General features: G+C 30.7%; 1 protein-coding gene across 6 annotated transcripts in view; it reads right to left on the bottom strand.

The window, feature by feature from the left end:
• LOC134721247 (interferon regulatory factor 8-like) overlaps nt 1–27,563 on the bottom strand; it is a 52,120-nt gene that overhangs the window by 10,500 nt on the left and 14,057 nt on the right. For 3 of the 6 annotated variants that reach the window (XM_063584076.1, XM_063584080.1, XM_063584078.1), the window contains exons 2-5: nt 9,414–9,594; nt 6,718–6,895; nt 6,179–6,264; nt 5,284–5,332 (exon numbers count right to left, since the gene is read on the bottom strand). In XM_063584076.1, coding sequence (XP_063440146.1) covers nt 5,284–5,332; nt 6,179–6,264; nt 6,718–6,895; nt 9,414–9,594 — 494 coding nt within the window. Of the gene's footprint in view, nt 1–5,283; nt 5,333–6,178; nt 6,265–6,717; nt 6,896–9,413; nt 9,595–10,071; nt 10,203–22,232; nt 22,253–25,341; nt 25,408–27,563 lie in introns of those variants that run through there. The other 3 variants (XM_063584077.1, XM_063584079.1, XM_063584074.1) reach the window with 3 other exon arrangements.

The following is a 27,563-nucleotide window of genomic DNA, read 5'->3' as shown; positions in this document are numbered from 1 at the left end:
TTTCAGTCAAAGAAATAGTTTTAGTTGGCTTACGTATTTTCCATTACATTGTTACAACAATTCTACCAGATTTTTCCAAGTAAATACAAGATTCTTTAAATCAGAAGATTACCGAAAATGTATTGCAATTATAAAAAAATAACAAAACAGACAAAAACAAATTTGTAATAAATAAAGCAAAACATTTGACCTTGACACAATTGTGATAAATAAGTAAGATGGAAGTATTTAAATATAATCATGTATTATTTCCTGTCTATATGATCGGGATCAGCCATATCGCCTGTCAATGCACGAAAGAAAGGTCACGCTTGTATATAGTAGTTCGAGACCCCCAACACAGATTTTAGACATTAGCAAACATTTTAACAACCCTTTGATGATTATTAATTTACTATGAGAATTATGTGATTTAAAAGAGATTATCGACGATGCCATTAATAATGGAACGTTTGAAAAAAAGATCTAGATATGACAAGAATATAAAAAAGTAATTTATGAATGATTGACAATTAACTCATCATAGATACCAGGATTAAATTTTGTATTTATGTCAGACGCGCGTTCGTCTTAATTTCGTCTTCAATATGACATTAAATATAAAGGAAACCAAGTTCACTGTTTACATGCTGGACTTATAAACTACCAAAGGACAACGTATCAATAATTGGTATATACTAATTTCTATCATACTGCAAACTATTATTGCTGATTTTGTATCGCAATATTTTAGTCCTCTTCAAATCCAATCTCACAACTTTACAAATATGTGAATGGAAATTTGGAATCTGTCAAAGAAACAACAACTCGAAATAAGAACAGACAGCAGCCGAAGAATACCTTTATGGGTCTTCAATGCAGCGAGAAACTCCCGTACACTTAGGCGTGCATCAGCTGACCCCTTAATAAAAATGTATACTGTAAACCGGGAAATTTTCGCGCCGTCTTTATTTCGCGATTTACGAACACAATCCAAATTCGCGCCGTTTTAAAATTGCGATTGTCCATTGGCCTATATAAATATTCACATAAATGATTTGGAAAGTTAGCAGTTTTACATTTATCTTTTATCAAGCGATAATGTCAATCAAAGATCATTGTTTTTACGATTCATGAATGTTAAAGTAGATTGAAAATTTGTCATGTTTGCTTGTAAAACACGTATTACACAATAAAAAAAAAGTAGACCTAATTAGGAGTGAATTAAAATAAAATGCTAATTAATCGATACTTTGATCTGATTAATCTCTGAAGCAGATTCATCGAGGTGAGACTTTCATTACTGATTGACATGTGTCATTAACATAATTGTATGGAGTGTTGTTTACATAACAAAATCCGTAATATTTTCTTCCGTGTTTATAAAATTACTGATTTGAGTTAAATTCATTACTGTGTCGTCTATAAAATCAGTCTTATACATATTCTATTCATATACGTAGATATAAGAAGATGTGGTTTGAGTGCCACTGAGGCAATTCTCTATCCAAGTCACAATTTGTTTAAGTAAATGTTATGAAAAGAGTTTCTTTGATATTTTCGCGGTCGTTTTATTTTCGCGTTTCAATTCTTACCGCAAAAATAGCGAAAATAAAACAAACGCGAAAATTGCCCTGTTTACAGCACTAGTTCAGTGATTATGGACGTCATACTAAACTCCGAAATATACACAAGAAACGAAAACACAAAATCATACAAGACTAACAAAGGCCAGAGGCTCCTGACTTGAGACAGGCAAACAAATTGGCGAGGTTAAACATGCAATCTGTAAATAGTCCGATGCATACAGAAGACATTTTTTGCGTGTTAATCTGACATCTATAAACTAAATTGTCAAATCAATAAGTCGCGTTGAACAACGACTAACATCTTATACTGAGGTCTTTAAAAACAAGATAAAACTTTGTTAAACAAGTATAATTACGATAATAACCGGCAAAAAGATGCGCATTTATATGATTGAATATCGTATAACCTTCTAAAAATTTTAATTTTGAAGATTGGGAACTTCAAAATATTGGTCACGAAAACAATTTTTAAAATTAAGCTACAAATTCAAACGTATCTTGATTTTTGCATTTATTCAATTTTGTTCTAAGAACCCGTTTACGCTGACAAAAAAGATCGATCTTTTGTCCAGTGTAAACGGGTAAGATCGATCTTCAATCGGACTTAAAAAGTCTACCTCTAGAGGTGGTTTTAAAAAGATAAGACTTTTTTTAGGTGTAAACTCTTTTTCGATGTAAATGCAAACTGGTCTTTTTAAGAAAAAAGTAAAATCACAAAAATACTGAACTCAGAGGAAAATCAATTTGGAAAGTCCATAATCACATGGCAAAATCAAAAATCAAAACGCATCAAAAACGAATGGACAAGATCGATTCAAATAAAAATCGATTCAACTTCGTTACAAGTGTGAACGGGGTCTTATTAACATATGAAATGTTTAATGTTTGCCCCGCAATATAAAAACTGCAGGAACAATATTCGTAAATGGCGGTGCAATATCAACTTTATATAAAGTATCAAATTCTCTCGTCTAATTCCTGCAGCTTGGATACTTCAATAAAGACGGTGATTTGGTACCGCTATCTTTTTAATCTCTTGTTTGCTTGCGTGCACATATTGTAACCTCGCAAGTGGCTTCAAATTGTTGAGGTGAATGTATCGAATTCAATTTCGGGAACTTGGCATTCTTTTTAACACTTTGTAGATGCTCCGATTTTAGAAGAACTTCTAACAAAAGACCAGTTAAAAAATTGGCAATGAATGCATTATAATTTTACATAGAAATCAACATGAAATATTTGTCGCTACAGTACAAAAAAATGATACCCCTTAAATGTGTTGTCTTTGTAGACATGTGTTGTCTTTGTAACAAAAGAAATGTGTAGCATTCAATGGAAGTTATGAATGATGACACACATTAACTTCCTATTGATGTAAACGTAAATAAATGTAAATAAAGGCAACAGTAGTCTACCGGTGTTAAACGTAATAAATCGACTTAAAGAAAACAAACCCTTCTACAAAGTAAAACCGAGAGAAACACACCAACTATAACGCCAACATACATAAAAACGATTTATTTGATAACAACTGTAAGCCCAATAACTCCTTTCAATCTTGTTTATTTTATTGTTATGCATTAATAACAACTTTACTAACATCACCTGGAACAAAGACAGGACAACAAGAAACGAAAGTCAAGTAAAACCAATTATTTTAATAAAATTAAGCGGAAATAAAAACAAATTAGTGTAATTAATCTGCATTTATCCTCATATGTAGAATAAAACAAGGGACACGAGTCAAAAGTTAAATCTTTAAAAAATACCTAACTCCAAGGAAAATTAAAAACGGAATTCCCTTTAGAAATAGAAAATTCGAAAGTTCGAACACGTCAAAGGAACGAAAAACAACTCTCATTTGCCTAGCTTCAACACAAAAATATCTTTACAAGAAATGCTTAATGACAACATATATGTTTTCTTATTATTTCTTTTTAATGTTTTCGTTTCTCCTTATAAAAAGTTTTAAAAAACCTAAGATATATTTCAAGATACATGTACCATGAAAATATGTTCATTCAAAACATATTGATGAGTTTCGTTCTTGGCTTCATAAAAACGACCAGAATATATACGTGCTTAGCAAAAATGAAGCTACAGTAGTCTATTCCTGTGGTAATACGATTACTACTGTTGTCTTTATTTAAGATCATTTTTAAAATCTATTATGTATTGTTCTAACAAGAAAATCACATACAATGGCGGTTTGTTCTAAATGAAAAATAAGGAAACTTCAGTACCATAGACAAGAAACCCTGTAGTTTCAATATTCAATGACTGTGTCTATATTTGTATCAGAATTATGTCCTATGTTTACCATCGTTCGCAAAGATAACGTTCCTTCTATTGGGTTTCTGTAGAGTGAAACCAAGGAAATTAACATATAATGAAATTGTTGTAAACTATCTTCAAGTCTGAGATTTAATTGGCAAAAAAACCCAACATTTTGAAATAAATTTGAAATACTTGCTATATATATGGCAAAACCTACACCTTACAATGTAAAAGCAGCACGGTATATTCGATCTAATATAGTCTCATAAATTTATATGTCATGTCATTGTATTATACTATTGTTCTCTGCTGTTTATTCGTGTTTTATATTATGTCATAAATGTTGTTAATTGTGCCATAGCATGTCTATACTTTTGCAATAAAGATTAATTAATTCATTCAATTATTCTGAATAAAAGACGATTTATATATATATAATAAAAAAACAACATTCAAAAGTGTCCAATACACCTAAGCATTACATTCCAAGTCCGAATATTTTTGATATTTTTTCAACAAATTCTAAAGAACTTGGTCAATGTCTTCACGATAGGATTTAATTATCAAACAAATTCAACCACAACATTAATAGTTTTGAATAAAATTAGACCTTGATATATATATATATGTTCCCTACGACATTTTACTCAATACTTAGGGATGACATGGTCAAAGATAATTTCTTATGATTAAAAATAAATCAAACATTCATTGATAATAGTATTAAACAAAACGTTTCCGTCTTAAATAATAGAAACACATTATATATTCAGTGACTAAAACACCCTAATTTGGTACAAAACCTAATGTGTCATATATTTTAAAACGTAAGGATCATTAATATAATGAAAATCTGTGCGCATTTTCACGTTATTGTGACAACAACCTATAATGTCTTATACGGGACACGACCAATTAATCAGCTAAATTTTTTTTTATAAAATAATCAATACCTATGCAAACGAAATGCAGCGTTACTAAACGAACCACCCATTTAGTACCAGTCGGTGGATAACACAAATTAAATAAACTACAATGACTAAAATATTGTAATAATAGATGTTTTTAGGTGACTCAACATAGTGTCGACTCAATACTTAAAGCGTCAATGGAAAATGGCAACTACAACCCTTTTTATCTAAATATAGAATAAATTTCAAAAGTGGTCTCGGAATCTGTACTTATTACACCATTAGTGTGGATTTATTATTATTCGTTGGATACCAATTTTCGTGGACTTTGTGGGTACACGTTCACCACGAAATTAATTGTCCATTGAATGGCATCTTTTCAATAGGATTGTTTTAAGACTTAGACAAAACCAAGAAATTAAATATCAGCGGATAATAAAAATAGCAAGTTTCTCTTAATCCTCTAAAATTGTTACCCACGAACTGATGAATCCAAATTATCGATAAAATAATGAAAACAATCCTACCTTTGATAACCTTTTCCGGCATTGAATTTATTTCTACATTCTGGTCGTCCTACAACAAAAAATATTCAAATATAGATACAGGCAAAAAAGGGAGCATTTAGATAAATGGTTTGAAATGATAGACCCTGGTCCAAAATATTATAAAAGTCTTTAGGATCTAGCTAATCATGACGAAACAATGTTTTACGATATATTCACGAAAATGTTACATTTGTTGAAATAAAAATCCAGACCTTCCTTTCACCGTTCTTTTGTTAATTCCAAACGAAGATAAACCTATAAAATTGTTTCAGACGTACCTAATATACAAAATACTATTTTCATTTATTACAATGACCGAATGCAGCTTTATTTCTTATTTTTCAAACACATTACGACAGGTGTCTTTAAAAGAACAGGAACTGTTCATCCGCCCGGAGCACACGTCAAACTTCTTGAGGGTTTTGAAAAATAACCTTGCTATATTAGTGTCATTTATTTTTAAGAATTTGTTCAGGTATTCAAATTTGAATGTATCTATCCATGAAAATAACATCGCAGGTTTGATACTGATAATGCAAACAAATAGAAAAACTTAACAAATCAACAATCGTTAACTGATTAAAGAGTGTTGTATATCACCTTTGCCGCAATTGTCATGACCTAACTGATTTCACATGTGTAATGATCAAAGTCATTAAGAAATACGTTTTCAGGGTATAAACAATAAAAAATATAGAGCTCGACGGAAATGTAGCAACAGTTACATGTATACAATCACTTAAAAAATATAAAGGAATACTGGTATGACTATTTGTTAACAAACTTATGTCCGTTGCGTTACCAGCTGTAAGTAACTGCAGAAAATTGTTAATTTTTTTTTTAAATATATAAGCAGATATATTACTATTTGTACCATCATATTGTAGTCTTGTGATGATCGAGGGGAGTTTGAGTCGTCATGGTGATCTGGCACTGGTTCTTTACTCGGGTATGTGATCTCTAAAGAGAGAGAAAATTTATGTCATAAATATAACTTATAAATGAATCTTAAAAGCTATTAATACAATGAATCTTAAAAGCTGTTAATACAATGAATCATACAGCGCATTTAAAACAAATGACCCCCCCCCAAAAAAAAAACACCAACAACAATAAAAACCAACCTAACAACAATGATACATGTTGCTACCAGAATCGTTCCTTATGGAGTTGATGTGGTTCCTTTATTTATTGATTTTTGTCTTGATTTGCATTTTAAATCGATTAAGCAGATTTGAACATCGATAACCAACTGTTTCTTTTGTAAGTAAATTAACTTTGATGTTTACATGTAAACATTTCAAATTTCTATCATCATCAAAATGTCGTTTGATTTATCAATTCATGCAATTTGTTAACATTGTCTTAAGGAAATAAAAAGTTACACCCTTTCACCAAATAACACATACTAACCATGTTTACTGAGAAATCTATATGATCTATATGGTTCGGGACCATCAAGTCTTCCATATGTTTTCATCTCGTGAATATCTGGGAGTTTGTTCAATGCACATCGAAATCTTGTTTTCCACGTCGGCCAATCTGACTGATCGACGCCTTCTCTGAATCTTCCTGTATGTAGAGCCCATTCCTAAATAAAGATTAACTAGTTTTTATTTTATTATGTTTATCTATCATGAAGATCTACATGCAATTCAAAGGACACCACATCGGAATTACATTATTATGGGTTGGGATTGGTGGAAATGCGTAGGTTATTGTGTTATCGAATTATAAAAAAATATGAATAACATCACATATCTGTAATTGAATGTTCAACAATGTTAAATAATTTAGCAGCTACAGGATTTTCATTTTGTAAAACTATATTTGATATACACGCGAGATTGACTATAAAAAAAATTCATCTAAGTTACCAGGTTCAAATATTGGTTTTTATAAAGATTTTGATTTGAGCGTCATTGATGAGTCTTATGTAGACGAAACGCGCGTCTGGCGTACTAAATTATATTTCTGGTACCTTTGATAACTATTGGTTTGCCAGACCCGCGTTTCGTCTTCGTTGGACTCACCGGAGACGTTTGAATTAATAAGAAGGAAAGTTTAATCAAATACAAAGTTGAACAGCATAAATAAAAAAAAAGATAACATTATCAAGCGTATGACATAGATCTCAAAATAATCATTGGTTTCGGCGATGTCAAAGTGTTGGTAGGCATAACTATGAAACCCAATGGAGCTAAAAGCATAAAGGACATACATATAATAAAAAAATCTTCTAAGACTATATGTGTCCGTGGGAGATTTAACCTTAATTACCTCAATGAAAATTCTATATAACATAAAAAAAAAAATCCTTACTAAGATACACTAAACTTTGATATATTAAACAATAACCGATGTTATTTATAAGGTTATAAAGATGTTTCGATTGTCCACACGGAAATGAAAGGTGGAGATTTGAGTTTTTTTCTCCCAGGTAAACTAATTTTGTAAAGCAAAAACTCCTGAAACCGATAAACGTTTGCCTTGATTGCCTTATTTGGAAGGCGACTTTGAAGTTTAATATTGATTATCATTCAACGTGCTAAAATGAACATGTGACGGTGCTTTTAAATTGTACAATATACTTGAGCTATAAGTTAACGTCCAGTTGTCGCAAAAACATATTTCACAAAGATACTGATGAGTCTTTTGTAGACGAAACGCGCGTCTGGAGTATATAATAAATTAAGTCCTGGTATCTATGATGAGTTTATTTTCAACCACTGGGTCGATGCCACAGCTGGTGGATATTTATGTCCCTGAGGGTATCACAAGCCCAGTAGTCAGCACTTTTTGTGCTGACATGAATTGTCATTGATATGGTTATATTTATTAACTTACTGTTTACAAATGTTTGCATTTTTTGAATTACTAAGGCTTTCCTACCTCAGGCATGGATAACCTTAGCTGTATTTGGCAAAACTTTTAGGAATTTTGGTCCTCATGCTCTTCAAATTCATTCTTTATTTTGCCTTTTTAATTTTTTTGGATTCGAGTGTCACTCATGAGTCTTTTGTAGACGAAACGCGCGTCTGGCGTATATACTAAATTAAGTCCTGGTATCTATGATCAGTTTATTTACAACCACTGGGTCGATGCCACAGCTGGTGGAGATTTATTTCCCCCGAGGGTATCACAAGCCCAGTAGTCAGCACTTTTTGTGCTGACATGAATTGTCATTGATATGGTTATTTTTATAAATTTACTGTTGACAAATTTTCGAAATTGTTGAAATGTTAAGGCTTTTCTACCTCAGGCATAGATTACCTTAGCTGTATTTGGCAAAACTTTCAGGAATTTAGGTTCTCAATTCTCTTCAACTTCGTAATTTATTTGGCCTTTTTAACTTTTTGGGATTCGAGCGTAACTCATGAGTCTTTTGTAGACGACACACACGTCTGGCGTATATACAAAATTTAGTCCTGGAAATTATGATGAGTTTATGTACAATAAGAAACCTTGCTGCTGTGAACTACTTCATTGCAGAATGAGATATACCAACATAACTTAAGCTTTGAACGCGTATATTCACACGATCACAAAATAATTAAAAACAAAACCAACATAGTACGAATATTATTTTTCCAAATCTACAATTCATTAAATAAAAAATAGGTATGCTGAATCTGCATTTAAACTAAAACGTCTACAGTATTGACTTAAATTATGGAATATATGTTTGATATCTTTTTCATGTTGGACAATGCGTGTGCTTCTAGAAATAACTTGATCAGGTACGCTTAATTCGATTCGAGAGTTTGCATACAATGCATTGACGTTTAAAATTAGTAATTCGGAACTGTTTAAAGTTAGCTTTTTCCGTAGATAGTTATGTGAATCCACGGTGGTGAAGCAATCGTCTTCATCTGCAGCAGAAGAACAACTCTAACATACGAGGATATGGCAAACTACTATTTACCTTACATGAAAGATAAATGAAAACGATTTTTGTTAATTAACAGCAAAAAAAGTCCTAACAAATTAATCAAAAGCCAATAATAAAAAAACCTCTAAACGAAAAATCTATGAAAACGGCGAATAATCAAATCTTTTTGAAACATCTCAATTTGTTAATGGAAAAAATAACATTTATCATTTCTTGCCTTAAAGATCTGTGAATCTTGTTCATTCCAATCGTGTTTCCCTCCATGTTTCCAAGGAACTTTAAATATCTTTTGGTTTCTATCTATCCATTCAAGTCCTCTAATTTGCCCGGCCTCAATTTTTGCTTCTAGCCATGGACGCATACGCTGTCGAGTGTGTGGATCCATTCTCTTTGGAGCGCTTAGAAAATAAAAATAAATTGTCTGATGTTTGTTAAAATAGTTATTTGGACTATTATATTTTACATGTTCATTTAATTAATATTATACAATAAAATTTAATTGATAAGTACTTAACCAATGAAGTATATTAAAATTTCCGTTAACTTTCAATCAAATTTATTGTTTTAAATGAATGACATATGTATATTGTTTAAATATGAGGAACCAATGAAAAAAAAAGAAACAAAACAAAATGTATCGATATCATCTGTTTTTTTTTCGTTTTCAGTATTCGCATTGTTTTCATTTTCAAGTGGAAAAGTGACTTCGAAGTCGTAAACCGTTAAAAATATGATTCGCTAACTTTAATACACTTGAAGGTAATCCTTGAAAAATGCATGAGTACTTATGTATCGAATGATATACGATGCATTGCATTTACTGTTAATTTAAATGCAAGATGCTGCACTAAAGTTGAATGATATAAACTACTTACATCCTATAAGTATTTCTTGAATACATTTTAGTGTAAAAATGTTCAGCCATGAATTATGTGTGTTAATACTTAAAATGTTTTCAAGTTTTGATCCAAAAACTGAAAATCGGACAAATATATAGCGATACTTAATCTGGAATATTTTCGGCTGACTGCTCACCTCTCATGGTAGTTTCCAATTTTATTTGTCCTGATCCTACGTAAAAATAACTTTATGGAATTCCCCTCCGTTTATGTGTATTGAAATAAAATGCTCAGAATAGATAAGATATTCAAAAAAGTGGGTTGCCCCGGTAATCGGTATGGTATTTAAATGTTAAGATGGCTAACGTTTTTTTTTTTTTTGAATTCAGTAAACAAATATAACTGATTTCTTAAAAATGTTGAATACAAATAAAATTTACTTTAGAGAAAATACTACATATCAAGAAAAAGATCATTCCAAATAGGAAAGAAAGAATATAATCTAAAAATTCCTTTTTAACAATGTCATTCAACGTCTATCCTTTGACATTGGAATGGTTAACGTTCCTAAACCATTTGAGCTGCATTCTTATATAAGGGTAAGACATCTTGATGATAAGAATCATTAATCTTTATTATCATTTGTTTATATATATAACCATACATGTACACAATAAATAAAATATGTACACTTTTTAGGCGTTATACATATAAGCACATGGTTCGTAAATTGAATCGTCACAGATGTGAATTCACTATAATGCTTGTATGAAGGGTCAATTTCCTGAGAAAAAATGTAAAAGACTAGATTCAAATTAATTCATGATGATAATTTTATAGATAATAAAACGGTCTGATTATTTAATTAAAGACAAATATTTGTTTTAATCAGCAAGTAGCGCTTGATAAAATTTAATGTTAAACATAAATAAAAAAATATTATGATATCCTTTAGAAGACTTCATCAGAATATGCTTCAGAGTTTTGTATTTTTCTTAATTAACTTTACATATACATTGTATTGGTTTATTTCTTTTCTAAGAAATGTGATTCCAGAAACGTGCTACAGACGTTAAAATTAATAAAGCTTGATTTTCTTTTTCTAGTATATTTTTTTTAACGTTTTTTGATTATGATACTGGGAGTAAACCAAATATTGGGCAAGTTGACAATAACCTTTTTAATATCCCTTTTATGTTAAATATATCTTGAACCAATTACATATACGTGTTCTTTGGTGTCGACTTAAAAAAGGGGCAGATTCACAGGGAGACCTACAAGACGAGAAGAAAGTAACAACGCCGAGGCTAAAATAGAAAGACGACCCAAAAACAACCGCGTCCACAAAGCACCATGAAGAAAACTAACATATGTACACTTACATAGACAAAATCGAAAGTTATCCATGAATAATATTTTAATATATATATATTTAAATATATGATTTTAATATTTCATCTAAAACGATATTTGCATTAGTTTATGAACAAGTTTCCCGGCAATATTTCCGTCTTAATTTCCGGATGATATATTTTATAAGGGGATACTTTTACAGTGATTCAAAATCATGCAGTAGATTTAACAATTAAATTTGGAAAACGGTATTTTTTTTACAGACATTATTTCAATTTTAACAATTAAGCCGTTCCATTTCATCGAGAGAAAAAAATCGGCCGTCAATCGTTAAGTTTTTAAGACTAAAAGTAATTTTCTGAAATAGTTTTCTTGTGCTTTAGTACTGTTCAAACGTTTGGGTTGCAGTCAATTCACTTCTGTGCAGCAGCTTTTTCAGACACTTCTGCATTTTTTTTATTTGTAAAGTTAAATTACAATTACTAAGCAGGCTGGAAGTAGACCAGATCAAATATGATTGAAAGCGATATGTCTGAACAGTACTGAATTAACTGTGGAGTAAAAGTCTAAATATTTAAGAAAGGGTGATCATGACTTATTGTTACGTCATATTTAAGTAAAAGTGACAGTGTTAGTTCAAATTCGATTTACTAGTGCTGAAATATCGACAATTGGTTTATAGCATTTGTAAATGCAACGTTACGAAGTTTAGTCTCAACTCCATGTTATATTTGATGCTCTTGTTTATAAATTATACGAAGTGAAATAAGCTCTTTTAGAAAATTCTTTGTGATAAAATATGGAAATTGATTTCAAAATAACGAAATATATCCCTCCTGTGAATATCTCAAGTTACTAACCCGATTTAAGACAATCATTTAATTATATACTAGTAAATGAAAGACACAAGTTATAACTCGATTTAATTGAATGTTATATAGAGAAAATAATGCGCATATATTATATATATATTTCTTACTAACAAATCTGAAAACCGAGCATACTTTATTTTTCAAAAGCTGCTTTTAATCTTTAGTTATACTTTGAATATAGAACATATTTTTCTTCGTTTTTATCAGCTAGTTATTCTTTACAATTGTATAATTTATATCTGCCTAAAACATACGATGTCTATTTTAAGTATTTTTAAACATAAGGTTGTAGCATCACTAATGTAGAATGATGCACTGACCAGTTAGATATTGGTACAATTAAAAAGCAAACGGTTGATTATGGCATGAAAATTCTCTCACTTGTACAATTTGACGGTACAGATTTGGCAAAAGTATAGATATAAAATATGTTTGTTAAAATATTAAGTCGATCAATGACAACAAAAATCAGTAAAAACAAAATGGTCATAGAATAGTCAAAAGAAAGAAAAAAGAGTAAAAGCAAACCATGTGATCGAAAATTGAAACATTGTGTTAATAGAGTGAAAAGACAATATTCCAATGAATGAAATGTGGATTTGTCGTACATAAATGTAGTCCTGATATCTATGATGAATTTATATACATATAATTGTTTTATTTCTTTTTTTATATAATTGATGTAATTTCATGTTGTTTATTGTTTCCATATACATGTTCTGTTTAATTTATTTTAATAAGTATCAACATTAGTTTTGGCCATACGACTTTCTTTAACCACCATATACTGTTTAGAAATAAAACTAAGTTCTCATACGAATCAGTGTACACTAGGAATATGTTACAAGAATTAGAAATAAAAATGTAAAATATAAAAAAAGTATGCAAATAAACAGGAGGAAATTTATTAAACTCATCATAGATCCAGGATTGAAGTTTTATATTTGCGTCAGACGCGTGTTTTGTCCACAAAAGACTCACCAGTGACGCTCGATCCAAAAAGTTGAAAAATCCAAATAAAGTACGAAGATGAAGAGCATTGAGGACCAAAAATTCCTTAACATTTTGCCAAATACAGCTAAGGTAAATTTAATATATTCTTCGGGTAGAAAAGCTTTAGTATTTCAAAAATGTAAAGTTTTGTAAACAGTTAATTTATCAATTATGACAATATCAATGAAAATACATGTCAATACCAGAGTGTTGATTAATGGGCTGGTGACACCCTCGGGGAAATACTTCTAGAAATAGTATTTTTCATCTTTTTTCCAGATCCTACGAATATAAGTTTAACATATTATTCAGCATATATATACATTTGTTCAATTATTTATTCATGCATTCGTTCATTTATCTTTTCAGTCATTCTCGACGAATTTACCAATTAGCAATGACATTTATTTTCACTATTTGTATTATTAGTACATCGTTGATTGTTAGATTGTTGATTTTGTGCGTTTTATGGGGACTTTCCTTTTTTGAATATTTCTGGTGTGCGGTATTTTCGTTATTCTTTAAGAAGACAATTCAAAATAACCGAGGGACCTATTTTTTTTACCAGGTTTATCTGTACCTTATGACTTTAACAGTTCGCACACGCTTGTTTTAGGTTTTGGATTTTCGTAGATTTTGACTTAGCGTATAACTGAAGAGACATTGGTTGCCGAAATGCGCATACGGTGAAGTACAGCGGTTTCCGTTTAACGTTGTGTGTAGTGGTGTCACGGAATAGAAGTTCCTTCATAATATAAGTTCCAAATGGAAACAATGGTCTGGAATATTATTTCCACTGGATGTAATATAACAGTTAATGTTCCAAACGGAATAACTGATATAGAATAGTTATCAAAAGTACCAGGATTTTAATTTTATACGCCAGACGCGCGTTTCGTCTACATAAGACTCATCAGTGACGCTCAGATCAAAATAGTTAAAAAGCCAAACAAATACAAAGTTGAAGAATATGTGTCCCAACAGGAACAGATATTATGACAATGTTAATGACAAAGTTTCCATTGGAACTTCTGTTAGATGGAACCAATTATACGTTGACAGAGGTTTAATATTGTTTAACCAAATGCAATTTTTAATAGAAATTTGAGTCAAAATGAACAGAAATACATTACAATATCTTTTAAAATAAAAATAATACAAAATATCGTAGAAAAAAAAAGAAATAACATCAACATAATCAAAGATACAAAAGCATATCACGCAGTAATATATTCAATTATATTATATTATATCATATTATAGTAATATATTATAATTCATAAAATTATATCATATATGGTATTGTATTATATGTTATTAAATAATATATTGTATTATATGATATTAAATGATATATTGTATTATATGATATTTTAATAATATATTGTATTATATGATATTATTTATTACATTGTACTATTATAAAACATTTAAAGGACGACGCAAAATTAATACAGTTTTATTATACTTTATTGTTTTTTGAAATAATCTGTAATAGTGAACGTTTTTTTGTAGACCCACAAAAGGGAAATGTGAATGGCGGACGGACCAAAAACAAACTTACTAAGACCTTAAGATATCAAAACGTGCACGTCATGCGCAATTCGTAACATATTATTTGCATTTTGATGAGGATTCGCATATATGTCTGGCTTATACGATATATAAAAAAGACTTTCTTGTCATTCATTACTAAATAAGTCAAAACAAAGTTATCAAAAGTACCAGGATTTTAATTATATACGCCAGACGCGCGTTTCGTCTACATAAGACTCATCAGTGACGCTCAGATCAAAATAGTTAAAAAGCCAAATAAATACAAAGTTGAAGAGCATTGAGGACCCAAAATTCCAAAAAAGTTGTGCCAAATACGGCTAAGGTTATCTACTCCTGGGGTAAGAAAATCCTTAGTTTTTCGAAAAATTCAAGGTTTTGTGAACAGAAAATTTAAAAAAAATGACCATATAATTGATATGCATGTCAACACCGAAGTGCTGACTACTGGGCTGGTGATACCCTCGGGGACTAAACGTCCACCAGCAGTGGCATCGACCCAGTGGTGTAAAAAGTTATCAAAAGTACCAGGATTTTAATTATATACGCCAGACGCGCGTTTCGTCTACATAAGACTCATCAGTGACGCTCAGATCAAAATAGTTAAAAAGCCAAATAAATACAAAGTTGAAGAGCATTGAGGACCCAAAATTCCAGAAAAGTTGTGCCAAATACGGCTACGGTTATCTACTCCTGGGGTAAGAAAATCCTTAGTTTTTCGAAAAATTCAAGGTTAAAAAATAATGTACTGTTTGGACTAAAGCTGTTATTCCGTCTTGTTGACAAGCAAAACCTAAGCAGACTGAGATTTCTGTTTGAAATTTATAGTTTTAATGACCTTAAATTGTTTACCATATCGACCATTCCGGTCTTACTCTTGAATACGTTTTAAAATTATTTTTTTTCTTTATCAAAAGTTATGACATTGATAAGATAGTGTGTGTTGCTGCAATATATATTGTAAAGGGTTTACTACACTTGATCAAGTGTGAATATGTAGTTTTCCCTTAGCGAATTCATATCAAGAATGCTTTTTTTAGATTACTATAAATCCGATATATATTTTATTAAAGTTCGGATTGTCTTCGGCATTTTTTTTTTAAATATTTGGCTAAGCTCTACATAAATCCATTTTTTTTTTTATTTAACGACGCTTAAAAAATCTATGTATGAAAATACATTGTGTTCTTACTATCGCCAATACTAACAATATCTTACGAAACAATGATTGATAGATTATTTATCAATGTTTGATTGACGATATATTTCAGAAAATTAAAAGCTATATCGTTGTCAAAGGCCTATTGAAAGAATCATATGTCGAAAAGTATTTAAACTATTGTAAACATTACAATATAACAGTTAAAAAAAAGAGTCAACACATACATCCGTATTTTTTTTAAATTATCGGTTACGTAATTTAAACATACAGTTTAACATTTCTCCTAAAATGGAGTTTAATCGAGAAAAATTGAAACTAAATATGTCTCATCAAATTTTATGGGTTTTCTTGAACAATAAAATCTGACTTTAAATAGTTCAATATAAATCGATTTTTTCCCACTACAATATTAGTGTTGTAGTTTTATGGAAAAGATTCATTTTTCCCAAACCAACAAAAATCTGACCGGAAAAAGTATGTGGCATTCCTATGACCTATATGCATTATCTCATTCGCTTTATAACCGCGGACGTATTTAAGGGAATAAATGTCTAGGAAATTGATTCTTAGAAACCAGACCAACCTGGATTTGAGATGTAATAAAATATCATGTATCATTTTTCAAACGCCGATAAGATTGCCTGTTGATAGGTATCCTAATATGTTTTAGATCTTAAAGACAAACCTAAAACCTAATTAGATCGAGGAAATAGATGATAAAAAAAAATGCTTTGTCTTTTGTGCAAAACATTCAATGCATTATTTGGGTTTCTGCTTGAGCCTTTTCAGTTACAGAAAAATAAATGCGGTGACAGAATTCCAAGATCAATTGTTCAGTGACATAGAAATACAATAAACAATCAGAAAACATACAAAAGATGCACTATGAATTTAACAGTTTTCTTTGTAGTTCTAAACTAATCATCAAAGATATCTGATTTAATTTTTATAAGTACGCCAGACGCACCTTTTTTACACGGCACACTCGAATACAAATTGTCCGAAGGCCAATATTTTTACGCAATTGAAGAGTAAATGTTCCAAAAATGAGATCCCAAAATAAGCAAAGGTCGTTAATGACCTGAGCACAGAAAAAACAATAGCGTTTTGAATTATTCATATGATGAACAGTGAATGGAATAAAACCATTGATTTTGATTAACAAGAGCGAACTAATAATGCTTTACAGTTTTATTAATTTTCAATCTATATTGCCAAAACTTTACAATGATTATTTGGTTTATTTCATAGACAATGTAACCCTAATACATATCTTCTTAGAGTTGAATTTTTGAATGTGTGGATTGACAACAGTACAAAAGAACTCTTAAGTGGTATGTAAGTATTTTTATCTTAACAATTTGTTTTAATTTGTAACAAATACATTATAACAATCTATATCTTAATATATATAAGATATTAACACATTGTTCAAAGATTACATTTAAATCCAGGAAATATTTTCACTTGGCTATTTCAATGTACAATTGTATCTCATCGATTATGATCACACAACAATTTAAATTACCTGTTTTAGTTTTTCCTTAAAAAGGTATTAAATTACACGCTATCAGATAAAATCCATTTACGGTAATACGTATCACAGTTTATGAGGTAATAGTGAAATGATGTCATTCGTTAAAGATAAAGTATTTCGGTGCATTTATACATAAGATTCGGTAACTAATTATTCTTTTTTTAATATTCCAATGGATCAAAGACATCAAAACAAATAGAAACAATAAATGGCTTCCAAACATTACTTAACTGCTTTTATGATTGTTTCATTGAAAAATTATTCATTAATATGTCTATTTTGTGATATTCATTAAACGTGGCTCGGTACTAAAATGTCTCGACATTGTGATGGTGTGCTATGATAAATTTTTATATTCTTAGTTTGAACAGATTTATTTATAGTGGATTGGGAAACAAGTTTTGCAATTATTTTTTTTTTTTTTTTTATCTCTTTCCACTTTGCAGGTGCGAGTGCTGCCTTGTAGCGGCATTAGCTTGCTCTTTTTCGAAATCTACAAGGGTGTCTTTTACGTGCAAGAGATATGGCTCTCTCTTAGTATTTATCGTCCCCTTCCGACGGACTGTCATCGTTTCCTCAAGACCATAATCGCAAACGTTTGTGTCATAGTGATTAAGATTAAAACACAATATGGACGGCTTTTACCATGTTTTTGACATGTAAACCTATTATGTCTGTGTGTTTTGTTCACACATCGCTGTCAATATAATGGATTTTTTTGTGACTTTGATACACCTGAAAGGTGTAGCTAGCTATAAAAACAGGTAAAATCCATCTTTTTCTTTATTAAAGTAGTTACTCATTCTTTTGCTGTGTTTGAGCTTTTGATTTTGCCATTGGATTAAGGACTTTCCGTGGAGTTCGGTACTTCGGTTATCTTACTTTTCTCTTACTTTTGACACCACTGTTGTTAACTTACAACTTTAGTTGCTGCTTGGATAAAGTTTTAGTTAAAGCTCTCGTTAGTGTTGATTGATTGCCTTGAAGTTAGTTTAAACATATTTATTTATAGTGGATTGGGAAACAAGTTTTACAATGCCTTGAAGTTCATCTTCAGAAACTCAAAAAAAACCCATGAATCATGCCAGGGAACTTAAAAACATGTATATCTGCAAATTCTTGACAGACAAATAAAAGAGCAAATTACAAGACAACTGAAAATGGTGCTATCAGAATAAGACGATCATTTAGAAGAAAATGGAGACTGTAAGATTAAATCATATTTGACTATTAAGTCTTAGGTACAATCGAAACGACTAGTATGTATTGTTGCCTAAGTTTTATAGCATAATTGTCACAGAAGCAGGTAATGCCAGCCACACCAGTACCGATAGGGAATGTACGACCTGCATCTACACAAGGATGCAAAGTACTAAAAGTTCAAAGAGATTTAAACAAGTCATGGTGAATCTAAAGATTACGTAAACACGTTAGCAACCACAAGACCCTGTTCCCCAAACAAATAAAAACAAGCCGAAAACGGTTAAAGCTGAAATAAACCCAAACAATTATAGAGGTTAGTAGTATATAGGTCTTTAATAAGACAACTTTTGAAATTAAGGTTTCAAGCTTGAATCGAATAGAAAACAAAAAGTTAAACCTAATTCTTGGATCGGAAGCAAAAGCACATATATAAAGACCAGAACAAATTGAAACAAGTGGTTAACCATGTAAGTATAAACATTGACGGCAGTAAAAGTTGAAATACAATGTCACATATCTTGATGTTTCAATATCCAGACCATACATGTAATTGTAATAAAATATTTAAGGAACTCTATTATGATTAACTTTAGCAGCTGAAATAAATCAAAGGAAGATAACTCAAAATAGCAATTCAAACTAAATCAGACGATATTTCAAAATTATCTTTTTTTTTTTTTAATTTTTATTATTTTCAAGATTTACAACAAGTACATAACACATCAAACATACATACAGTAATATTAGCAATAGATTTGAATAAATATTTATTTATGACAATAAACATTGTTTTAAAAAAAATTTGTTTTTATTTATATGAAGAAAAAAAAGAAGCAGAAAATACAGAAGTAAATATAATTAGAGTTAAATGTTTGTGTACCACTGTGCTTGCTGTGTGGCACTTCAAAATTATCTAATAAATGCAAATCCCCATTGTTCAAAGTTTTTTCTATTTCTGAAATAAATATTCCATCGATCCAAATCATTTGACCTAATTTACTTCCCTACTATACAAGTTTGAATAGGTCACTCCAGGGACAATTTATTAAAGTCACTTAATATATATCTACATACGAAATAAATTGATGGCCTAATGCGAGAAAGAAAAAAAGTCATTATTAAGACAAACGATGCTATACTTACCACTAACCTTTGAACTATTTAGAGCAAACTGAGGTTTAAATTTAAATCTTTATGGAACAATTTATGTAAATGTACATAACGACTTAAATCATATTTTGAATGCTTTTTTAATGAGTTGGACAAAACAAATCATGCTGTTATTTGTTTACAAAATTGATGTATCTCATGTGCTGATATTCATTACTGATTTGGGTCTGAATGTTTTCTAATCTATGTCTACTGCTTTTGGAAGGACGTGTTATTTCAAATATTGTGGATGGGTACATTAATACAAACCAATATCGAGTTGGATTTCTCGGACGCCTGCGTAATTTCGCCTAACAACAATTATTGTCGAGTCAAATTCTGTTGGTCTTCAATGATAAATATGACAATATTGAAGTGCAGTTTGATTGTCAATGAGGCAACTATCCACCAAATATCATATAAAGTGGAGGTAAGCATTTATAGGCAACTGTATAGCCATCAACTGAGAAAACCATAAATTTTTTTAAAGCAATAAATTAATCAAAATTAGAGGAAGTGGAGGGAACAAGGCAGACAGCCCTTCTCATGTATAATATATAGAAATTAACGTGACTCTGATTCGATTATAGTAGTGTTGTCTAAGTTAGATAACATATGATTTGCAGATTTAAGCAAAAAATAGAAAAACGGCCGGAAAGTATGTAATGCCAATACAATTCAAAGGCTTTCTATTTAAAATTGGAATATTTGATGCATATGCAAATGCAAATAGGGCGTTGAACGACAATATGTAAATTCGAATAATTTTTAAAAATACAACACCTACGACCTTTATGTTTATCTTATCGAATAATTCGATAAGGAAATTATCAAATGTCTTCAAAAATGTTATTATATATCTCCTTCCGTGGAGTACACTGTTAACATATTCCGATTTTAAAAATGTTATGCCATTGGGTTTCACCTCTTTCTTTAATTTAGACTTTAAAAACATTTGGTCTCCGACTCGAGCATGCTAGCTGATGACCATTATTCTCAAAACACGCAACATGCACGCGGAAATATTTATTGTACTTTGTTCACTTCTTTAATTATGAGACACTTAAACTATTATAATAATGAAAATGCTTAATCAAGAGAATATTTGATTGAGTAATATTTGCGAATTTGAAACAAACAACTCAACAGAACAAACACATATAATTGTCAAAGCGTATGTACAGCCGACAAGATGTGTAAACTTGTGGCCATCATACACTGAGATATAATACAATCAAGAGACTTAGAAAATTATGAAGTGTTTTAACGATTACCAGAAGAGTTCATTCGCTTACAATATGATTAGGAAATCTTTTGCGATTAAATTTGCAAGTCGGGCTTTTTTTTCTTTCGAAAAATCAAAAGTAGGATTTTGATCGCAAAATTCAGAAGTCTATTTCGTTCTTGAAAGAATACTAAAACTAAAACCTTATGGTATATGACACAAATTAAAGTAAAATCCTCGACTTAGCGAAAATATGTGACAATGTTACAAAAATATTAAGTTAACATAGTATAACAACGAAACGTCTTCGTGAAATAAATGCTCGTGTTGTTGCAGGATTTACAAATGAAATTTTGAAATTTAAGTTTGAATTTTATTGCAAGAAATCTTATTAGATACAGATTATATCTGCATGAAATAATCTCAAATTATGCCATAAGGTTTTGAATTTTATCAGTTTGGCTCAATGGACTATTACTTTTTAGTAAGTCCATTTTTTGAAAGTCAATTTAACGGAAATACATAACTAGAATACTATTTTAATCAGGACTGATTTTGAAAAAATGCCAAATGATTTTGACTATTTAAACTATACAATGGATCCCATATAAATAAAATACCCCAGTCGGTCTTAATGGTGGAAGTCTAATATATATATATATGTGGTAGTATGTCAATTGATGCACAGGACGTAAAAACACACATAATCGAATGTTTGAATGAGGCCTTTACGTTTCACTCAGTTGTTAGATGAAAGTAGTTATACTGGACGTGAATGAGCCGTTACACCAGCTGTTGGAGAGTGACGTCAAAGCGACCTAAGATATTTGTAATGTGCAGACCTAATTTGGATGTTAATACTCTTGGGAATAATGTCATGATCACTGGAAACTCCCAGAACAGTTAAGCAACTCTTGCTATTTGGTTTTATGATTGACCACAAAGGTTATGAAAATACGCAGTAGCGGGCGGTGTATTGGTGAAGTTAATAACAAGATGTTTTCTTTTGAAAAAAATACAATTGTGTTGACCAAGATTTGATATTTATAATGCATTTATTGCTTACTATATATATGTTGTGTACAAGATGAAAGTTTGTAAAAATTATAATTTTGACAGGGTTTTTGTACAGGTTTTTTTTACACCTACCTTCTTGCACCAGGTGATACAAGTTTATCTTCTGAAATGTATAAGTTTAATGTCTTTTATACAAATTTATTTACTTCAACCTGACATTTAGTGCTATTTTCATCGTCTTCAAACTTGAAATAAGGACACCTGAATGGTTTAGATTCTAATTCATTTTTCTCCTTATACCAAAATCATATCCATTAAAAATTCTTTTTTATCTTATAATGTTTTTGTATCAATGCAAGTTGTATTAGACTGTATCATTTAGTTATGGAAATATGAGAAAAAATGACTGTTTGCTTGCACATCCATTTGCGATTAGCAGATCATAAAACTCTGATAACTTGTACAACAAATTTGTACAAATCATAATGTGTAAAATATTTCAACTTGTACACAACATAGAGATATGAGAAAACCCTGACTTGGATTGCTATTAAAAATTCAATAAATGGGACACAACTTCTGTTGAAGTAATATTTGAAAAATATATAACACGGCCTGTCACATTCAATACACGCTCGAATAATATGTTTTGCTGCTTTAGAAATTGTAGGTGTACCTGAATAAAGAGACACATCAGTATTTAACTAGTTTAAGCTCTAGAGTGGAATATTTCTCTTGTTTTGCAAACAATTTTGAAATTAATGCAAAAACTGAGAAATTTGCTTATACAAAACTGAAACAGGCTCCAGTTAAACCATTTTTACGTGTTGATTAAAAACATATTTCCAACTTTACATTTTACACCTCTTTTTGAATCACTTCCGTCGAAATTTCAAAAAAATACAAAGATTTGTTTCTGAAAGACATCAGAATCGTTTTGTTTTTCTATAGTTTATTTTCTGATCTCTCTTTTATCTGTAAATGTAATAAGATAACATGTTTTCTCCCATTAATATTAATATGGTTATATCCACTAAATCAGATTAAATTTACGATCTTTCGTAGCTTTATTTATCAGAAGAGTAATTGTTTATTTTGAGTTTAATTTCTCTGTATTTGATCTCAATTTCGCTTACTAGCAAGTGCAACATTTAAAAAAAGTGTTTGGTTAAATCCCCATCACACTAGATCAAGATCACGAAGATCCCACAACGATATCTTAAAATAAGACCTCGGTGAGATCGTAGTATTGTCGGCTTGAATATTCAATATTGAATGTTCTTAGTACGAGGACAGACGTGAAAATTTATAGTCATACTAACCACTTATCAGAGCTGGTATACATTAAAAATAGTGAGACGAGATATAACACTAAAGAAAAAGAAAAATGCATTACAAGATATTCGTCAATATCCTTTACAAAAAAGCAAAGAATCAAAACTTGTATTGCTGTTCGTCATGTCTATGTCATAATAAAACATCGACAATGAACAAACGCGAATATCTCAGTGTTTCAAGATTGAACTATGAACCGTTATCGAAGTTATTTGTTGGGTGTCAATAAAACTACATCCAGTCAAAATGTAAGTTGGAATATGATTTTCAACTGGTAACATATTACCATTTATGTTGTCATTTATTTGGTTTCACATTTGTAAGTATAAAATGTGGGTTAACTTGTCGTATTGTTAAAGTACTAACATTTAACCCGTTTTTCTTGGTCTGCAAGCACAGACATTTGCATGTGTATAAATTTCCAATACGTAAAGATGTAAAAATCCTCTGTAGTAGAGTATAATTGAGTGTGTCTGTCTACCTACAGGGTTTCAAGAGAAGAACCAGGTTTAAAAGATCGATAATGAAACAGAAACTAGAGTGTCCAAGATATGCCACTGACCTCCTCAAGAGTTATCATGAATAAAAAAAGGATCAAGTGATAGAGTAATAAAAACTATCTAATTATGTGTATCATTCATTTATGTTTTTATAACTTTTAAACTGATCTATCCGCATTAAATTTCAAATGATTTCACGTTTCTTTACATAAGTATTTTCAAAGGAACATATAACACTCTTTCAAATTGTGCACATAACAACTTCTTGGAATCTTTAGTTTTTGAGCTGCCTTTTTTTTTATGTAATACATGATTAAACTACAGGTTGATGCATCAAAACTGAAGTGGATTACTTTGATTTTTAAGCACATTTAGCACTTGAATTATGTGCTGACATAAATTATCATTGATAAGGTCATAATAACAAAATTAACTGTTTACAAATTATAAATATTTGAAATATACTTAGGCTTTCCTACCTCAGGAATAGATTACTAGCTAGTACCTTATAGCTGTAAATCACAAAACTTTAGGAACTTTTGTTCCTCAATGCTCTGTAACCTCATACTTTATTTGCCTTTTGACTTTTTTTTATTTGGACGTCACTAATGAGTATTTAGTAGACGAAACACGCGTCTGCCGCAAATACAAAATTTCAATCCTGGTATCTATGATGAGTTTATATCACAAGTGCCTGTGTTTTATATATTTACTAATCTTACGTGCATTGGATTCATTTTTTCTTTGGGTTTCTATTCATTTTCACAATGGTATATATGTTCTCCAACCTGGGGTTTACCACAGACTGTTTGGGAACGACCCTTTTCACGCCATACTAATTAAGAATATTTGGGGTAAAATCAGGACATATGAGAATCAAAAGTAGTAAGATGAGTTGACAACTCTGTGAGAATGCATACATTTACTTTCTCTTTGGAAATGGATCCTGAAAAAAGGACCTACGGAATGCTTTACGGTTACGGTAATTGGTAGGTCGACGAAACCTGCTGACCTCCAGGCATTCTAAAGTATTCATATCTGTCATATCTTCAACATACTATATATAGCATATAATGTGGTTCAATGTAAATATTTTGACTGCATTTATTCACTTATTTAACGGTCAATATTAATGTTTTAATGGGTAATGATAAGTTCAATTTGTTTATGGAATTAAGTTGTATTTTCTCATATTCAGGAGACGCAAAAACAATTGACTCCGAACTGAAGTGGGAAGTTATCTACCAAAACAATCTACGTAAGGAAGTTATATACACGGAATGGAATAATTAGAACAAATAAACAGCTGATAATGAAAAATTAACGTTCTCAAAATAAATTGTTTTAACCATGTTGATGTTTACAAATTTAAATTGTACTTTCTATTTCCCTAAACAATCACTTACCTCGTGCATACGGACAGGTATAATAACTGATACCAAGGAAATATTAAAATACCGTTTTGACCTACTTTAACACACTTAAAGGAAAATCCCATTCAAACTATTTTGGGATTCCCCTCAGTTACGTAAACAAATGCTATTTACAGAAAATTATTGATCGATAACAGAGCTTTTAGAAAATGTATTTAATTATTTTTTTTGTATGTAAATATTGATTAACTAAGTAATTGCATAAATAAATACCTTTCCGCCATAATATTATATAGTTTTCAAGCTCGAGGTAGGTATAAAAGAAAGATTGGAAATACTTTTGACTGACTTATATATAACCAGTCTATAATTGAGCGTTGGAATACCGTAAATTTCCAGATGGTTGTAGGAGCAATCTTATTCGTTAGTTAGTCTTCCGAAACGTTTTACTTGAAAATGATACTGAACCAACAAGTCTATCAACATCTGCTGACTGGAATTCATGATTATTCAAACAAAGTTTAATTATAAATATTAGTGCAAAAAGTTCGTCCAATATCATGAACAGATCTAAAATGCGTGTTAAAAAAAAAGGGGAGGGGGTTACAAATAACTATATATGACCAGTGGAAAAGGGGGTTGGCATTCCAGTCAAGCTTCATTGATTCCCTATGTAATCAATCAAGTTTGTCACTTTAAAAGGAAATGCAGGAACCCCCTCCCAAACTGGATATGCCGCCTATGATGACCGCTGGAATATGTCACTATTTTCAATTTCATGATGAATAATAAGGTCGAGAAATAGGAAGAAACATGTGAAAATGTTGCCGATATATATCTGAAACTAGTCTTACAGATTCTCTTAAATGCTTATTCACTGTCTGAGGTATTTGTTAAAACTATTTATCTCTCCATGAAATAGCGTATCCGTAATTCCCATAGGTGTACTTTTTTTATACAAATATACCAAAAAGTAGGGCTTCTGTGAAACTTAGTTGCCCACCCCTACAACAAAAAGATCGAAGTGCTCACTCCCTTCTCCTACGTGATCCTAACTACACAGTGGTGTATCAAAAGGGGTGGAACACCCTTTTTTTGACGATCAATGCATTCGAATGGGGACATGTGGTTGGAGCTCCGCCTGTCCCTGACACAGACATGCAAAGAAAAATAACGAAACACATTAAAACTGTCGGTTTCACATACAATTTTTTGCATACTATGGGAAAGAAAATAAATGTTAGGTAATGTCACATTCATAAGTCAAATAAAAACAACTGTTTCCTTCATTTAACAGTCTGTGGAACTGAGGTTTATAAATTAACACTTGAAATATTGACTATAATTATTGTTTTAGAATTTGTTTATAGTCTCAATTTTTAATTTCCTGCTACAAATCTTGTGTCAAGTGTTTTAAAATTACAATAAAATATTGAAATCGATTGACTACGTAATATAAAATTAAGAACTTAATCACTTAAGAAATAAGAAATGTAATAATATGTCCCCATACAAAAGCATTTATTGTCAAACAAGAAGAGTGTTTCGATCCCCGGAACACCCCCTAACCCACTATGAATCTGCTACTGTTGGTGTTGTTTCATTTGTATGCAGTGACAAATATTTAATGCATATTAAGGTGGAGAACAAATGAATGTAGTCACTGAATGATTGTTGGAAAGAGTAAATTTTGCCTAGCAACAGGATATAATACAGACCTCTCAACGGCTTGTTACTTCGTGATTCCTTAGCGTGAGTCTCATCTTCTACACTGCATCGGATTTAACATTATTGTTCCTTTCGATTGCGGCAGTATATATATATATACCCCAAACACCTATACAAGCAACCATCCTGACCCAGAAACTAAGACTAGTTTCTTTATTCTAGGGTGCATAAAATAACCCGTCGGATAGGGGGTGGGGGTCTAAACAAATATTGTCCTGTCCCAAAGTACATATGTACACCACGAGCTTTGATATATAAAAATCATTTAGCCGTAGGCTGGTAACCAAGTGCGTTTATTAGAATTTGAGACGTCCCTTTTTAGGTCACATCTATCAAATTAGTTGAGAAATATAACTTCATAAGAAGGACCTAAATATCGGCTAGATACAGGAAACTAGGGAAAGGAAAAGTAGACCTGTTTTGTATGACGGTTCTTATGTTTTATGTGTAGGTTCTAATGTTTGTTAAAACAAAATAACTTAAATTGAGTGCAAACATTATTATATGAATTCATCATTATATTTCCA

The sequence above is a fragment of the Mytilus trossulus genome, chromosome 6, assembly GCF_036588685.1.
Source record: "Mytilus trossulus isolate FHL-02 chromosome 6, PNRI_Mtr1.1.1.hap1, whole genome shotgun sequence".
NCBI lineage: Eukaryota > Metazoa > Mollusca > Bivalvia > Mytilida > Mytilidae > Mytilus > Mytilus trossulus.
The sequence above is the reverse complement of the archived record's forward strand: the minus strand, read 5'-3'. Positions and strand labels throughout refer to the sequence as shown.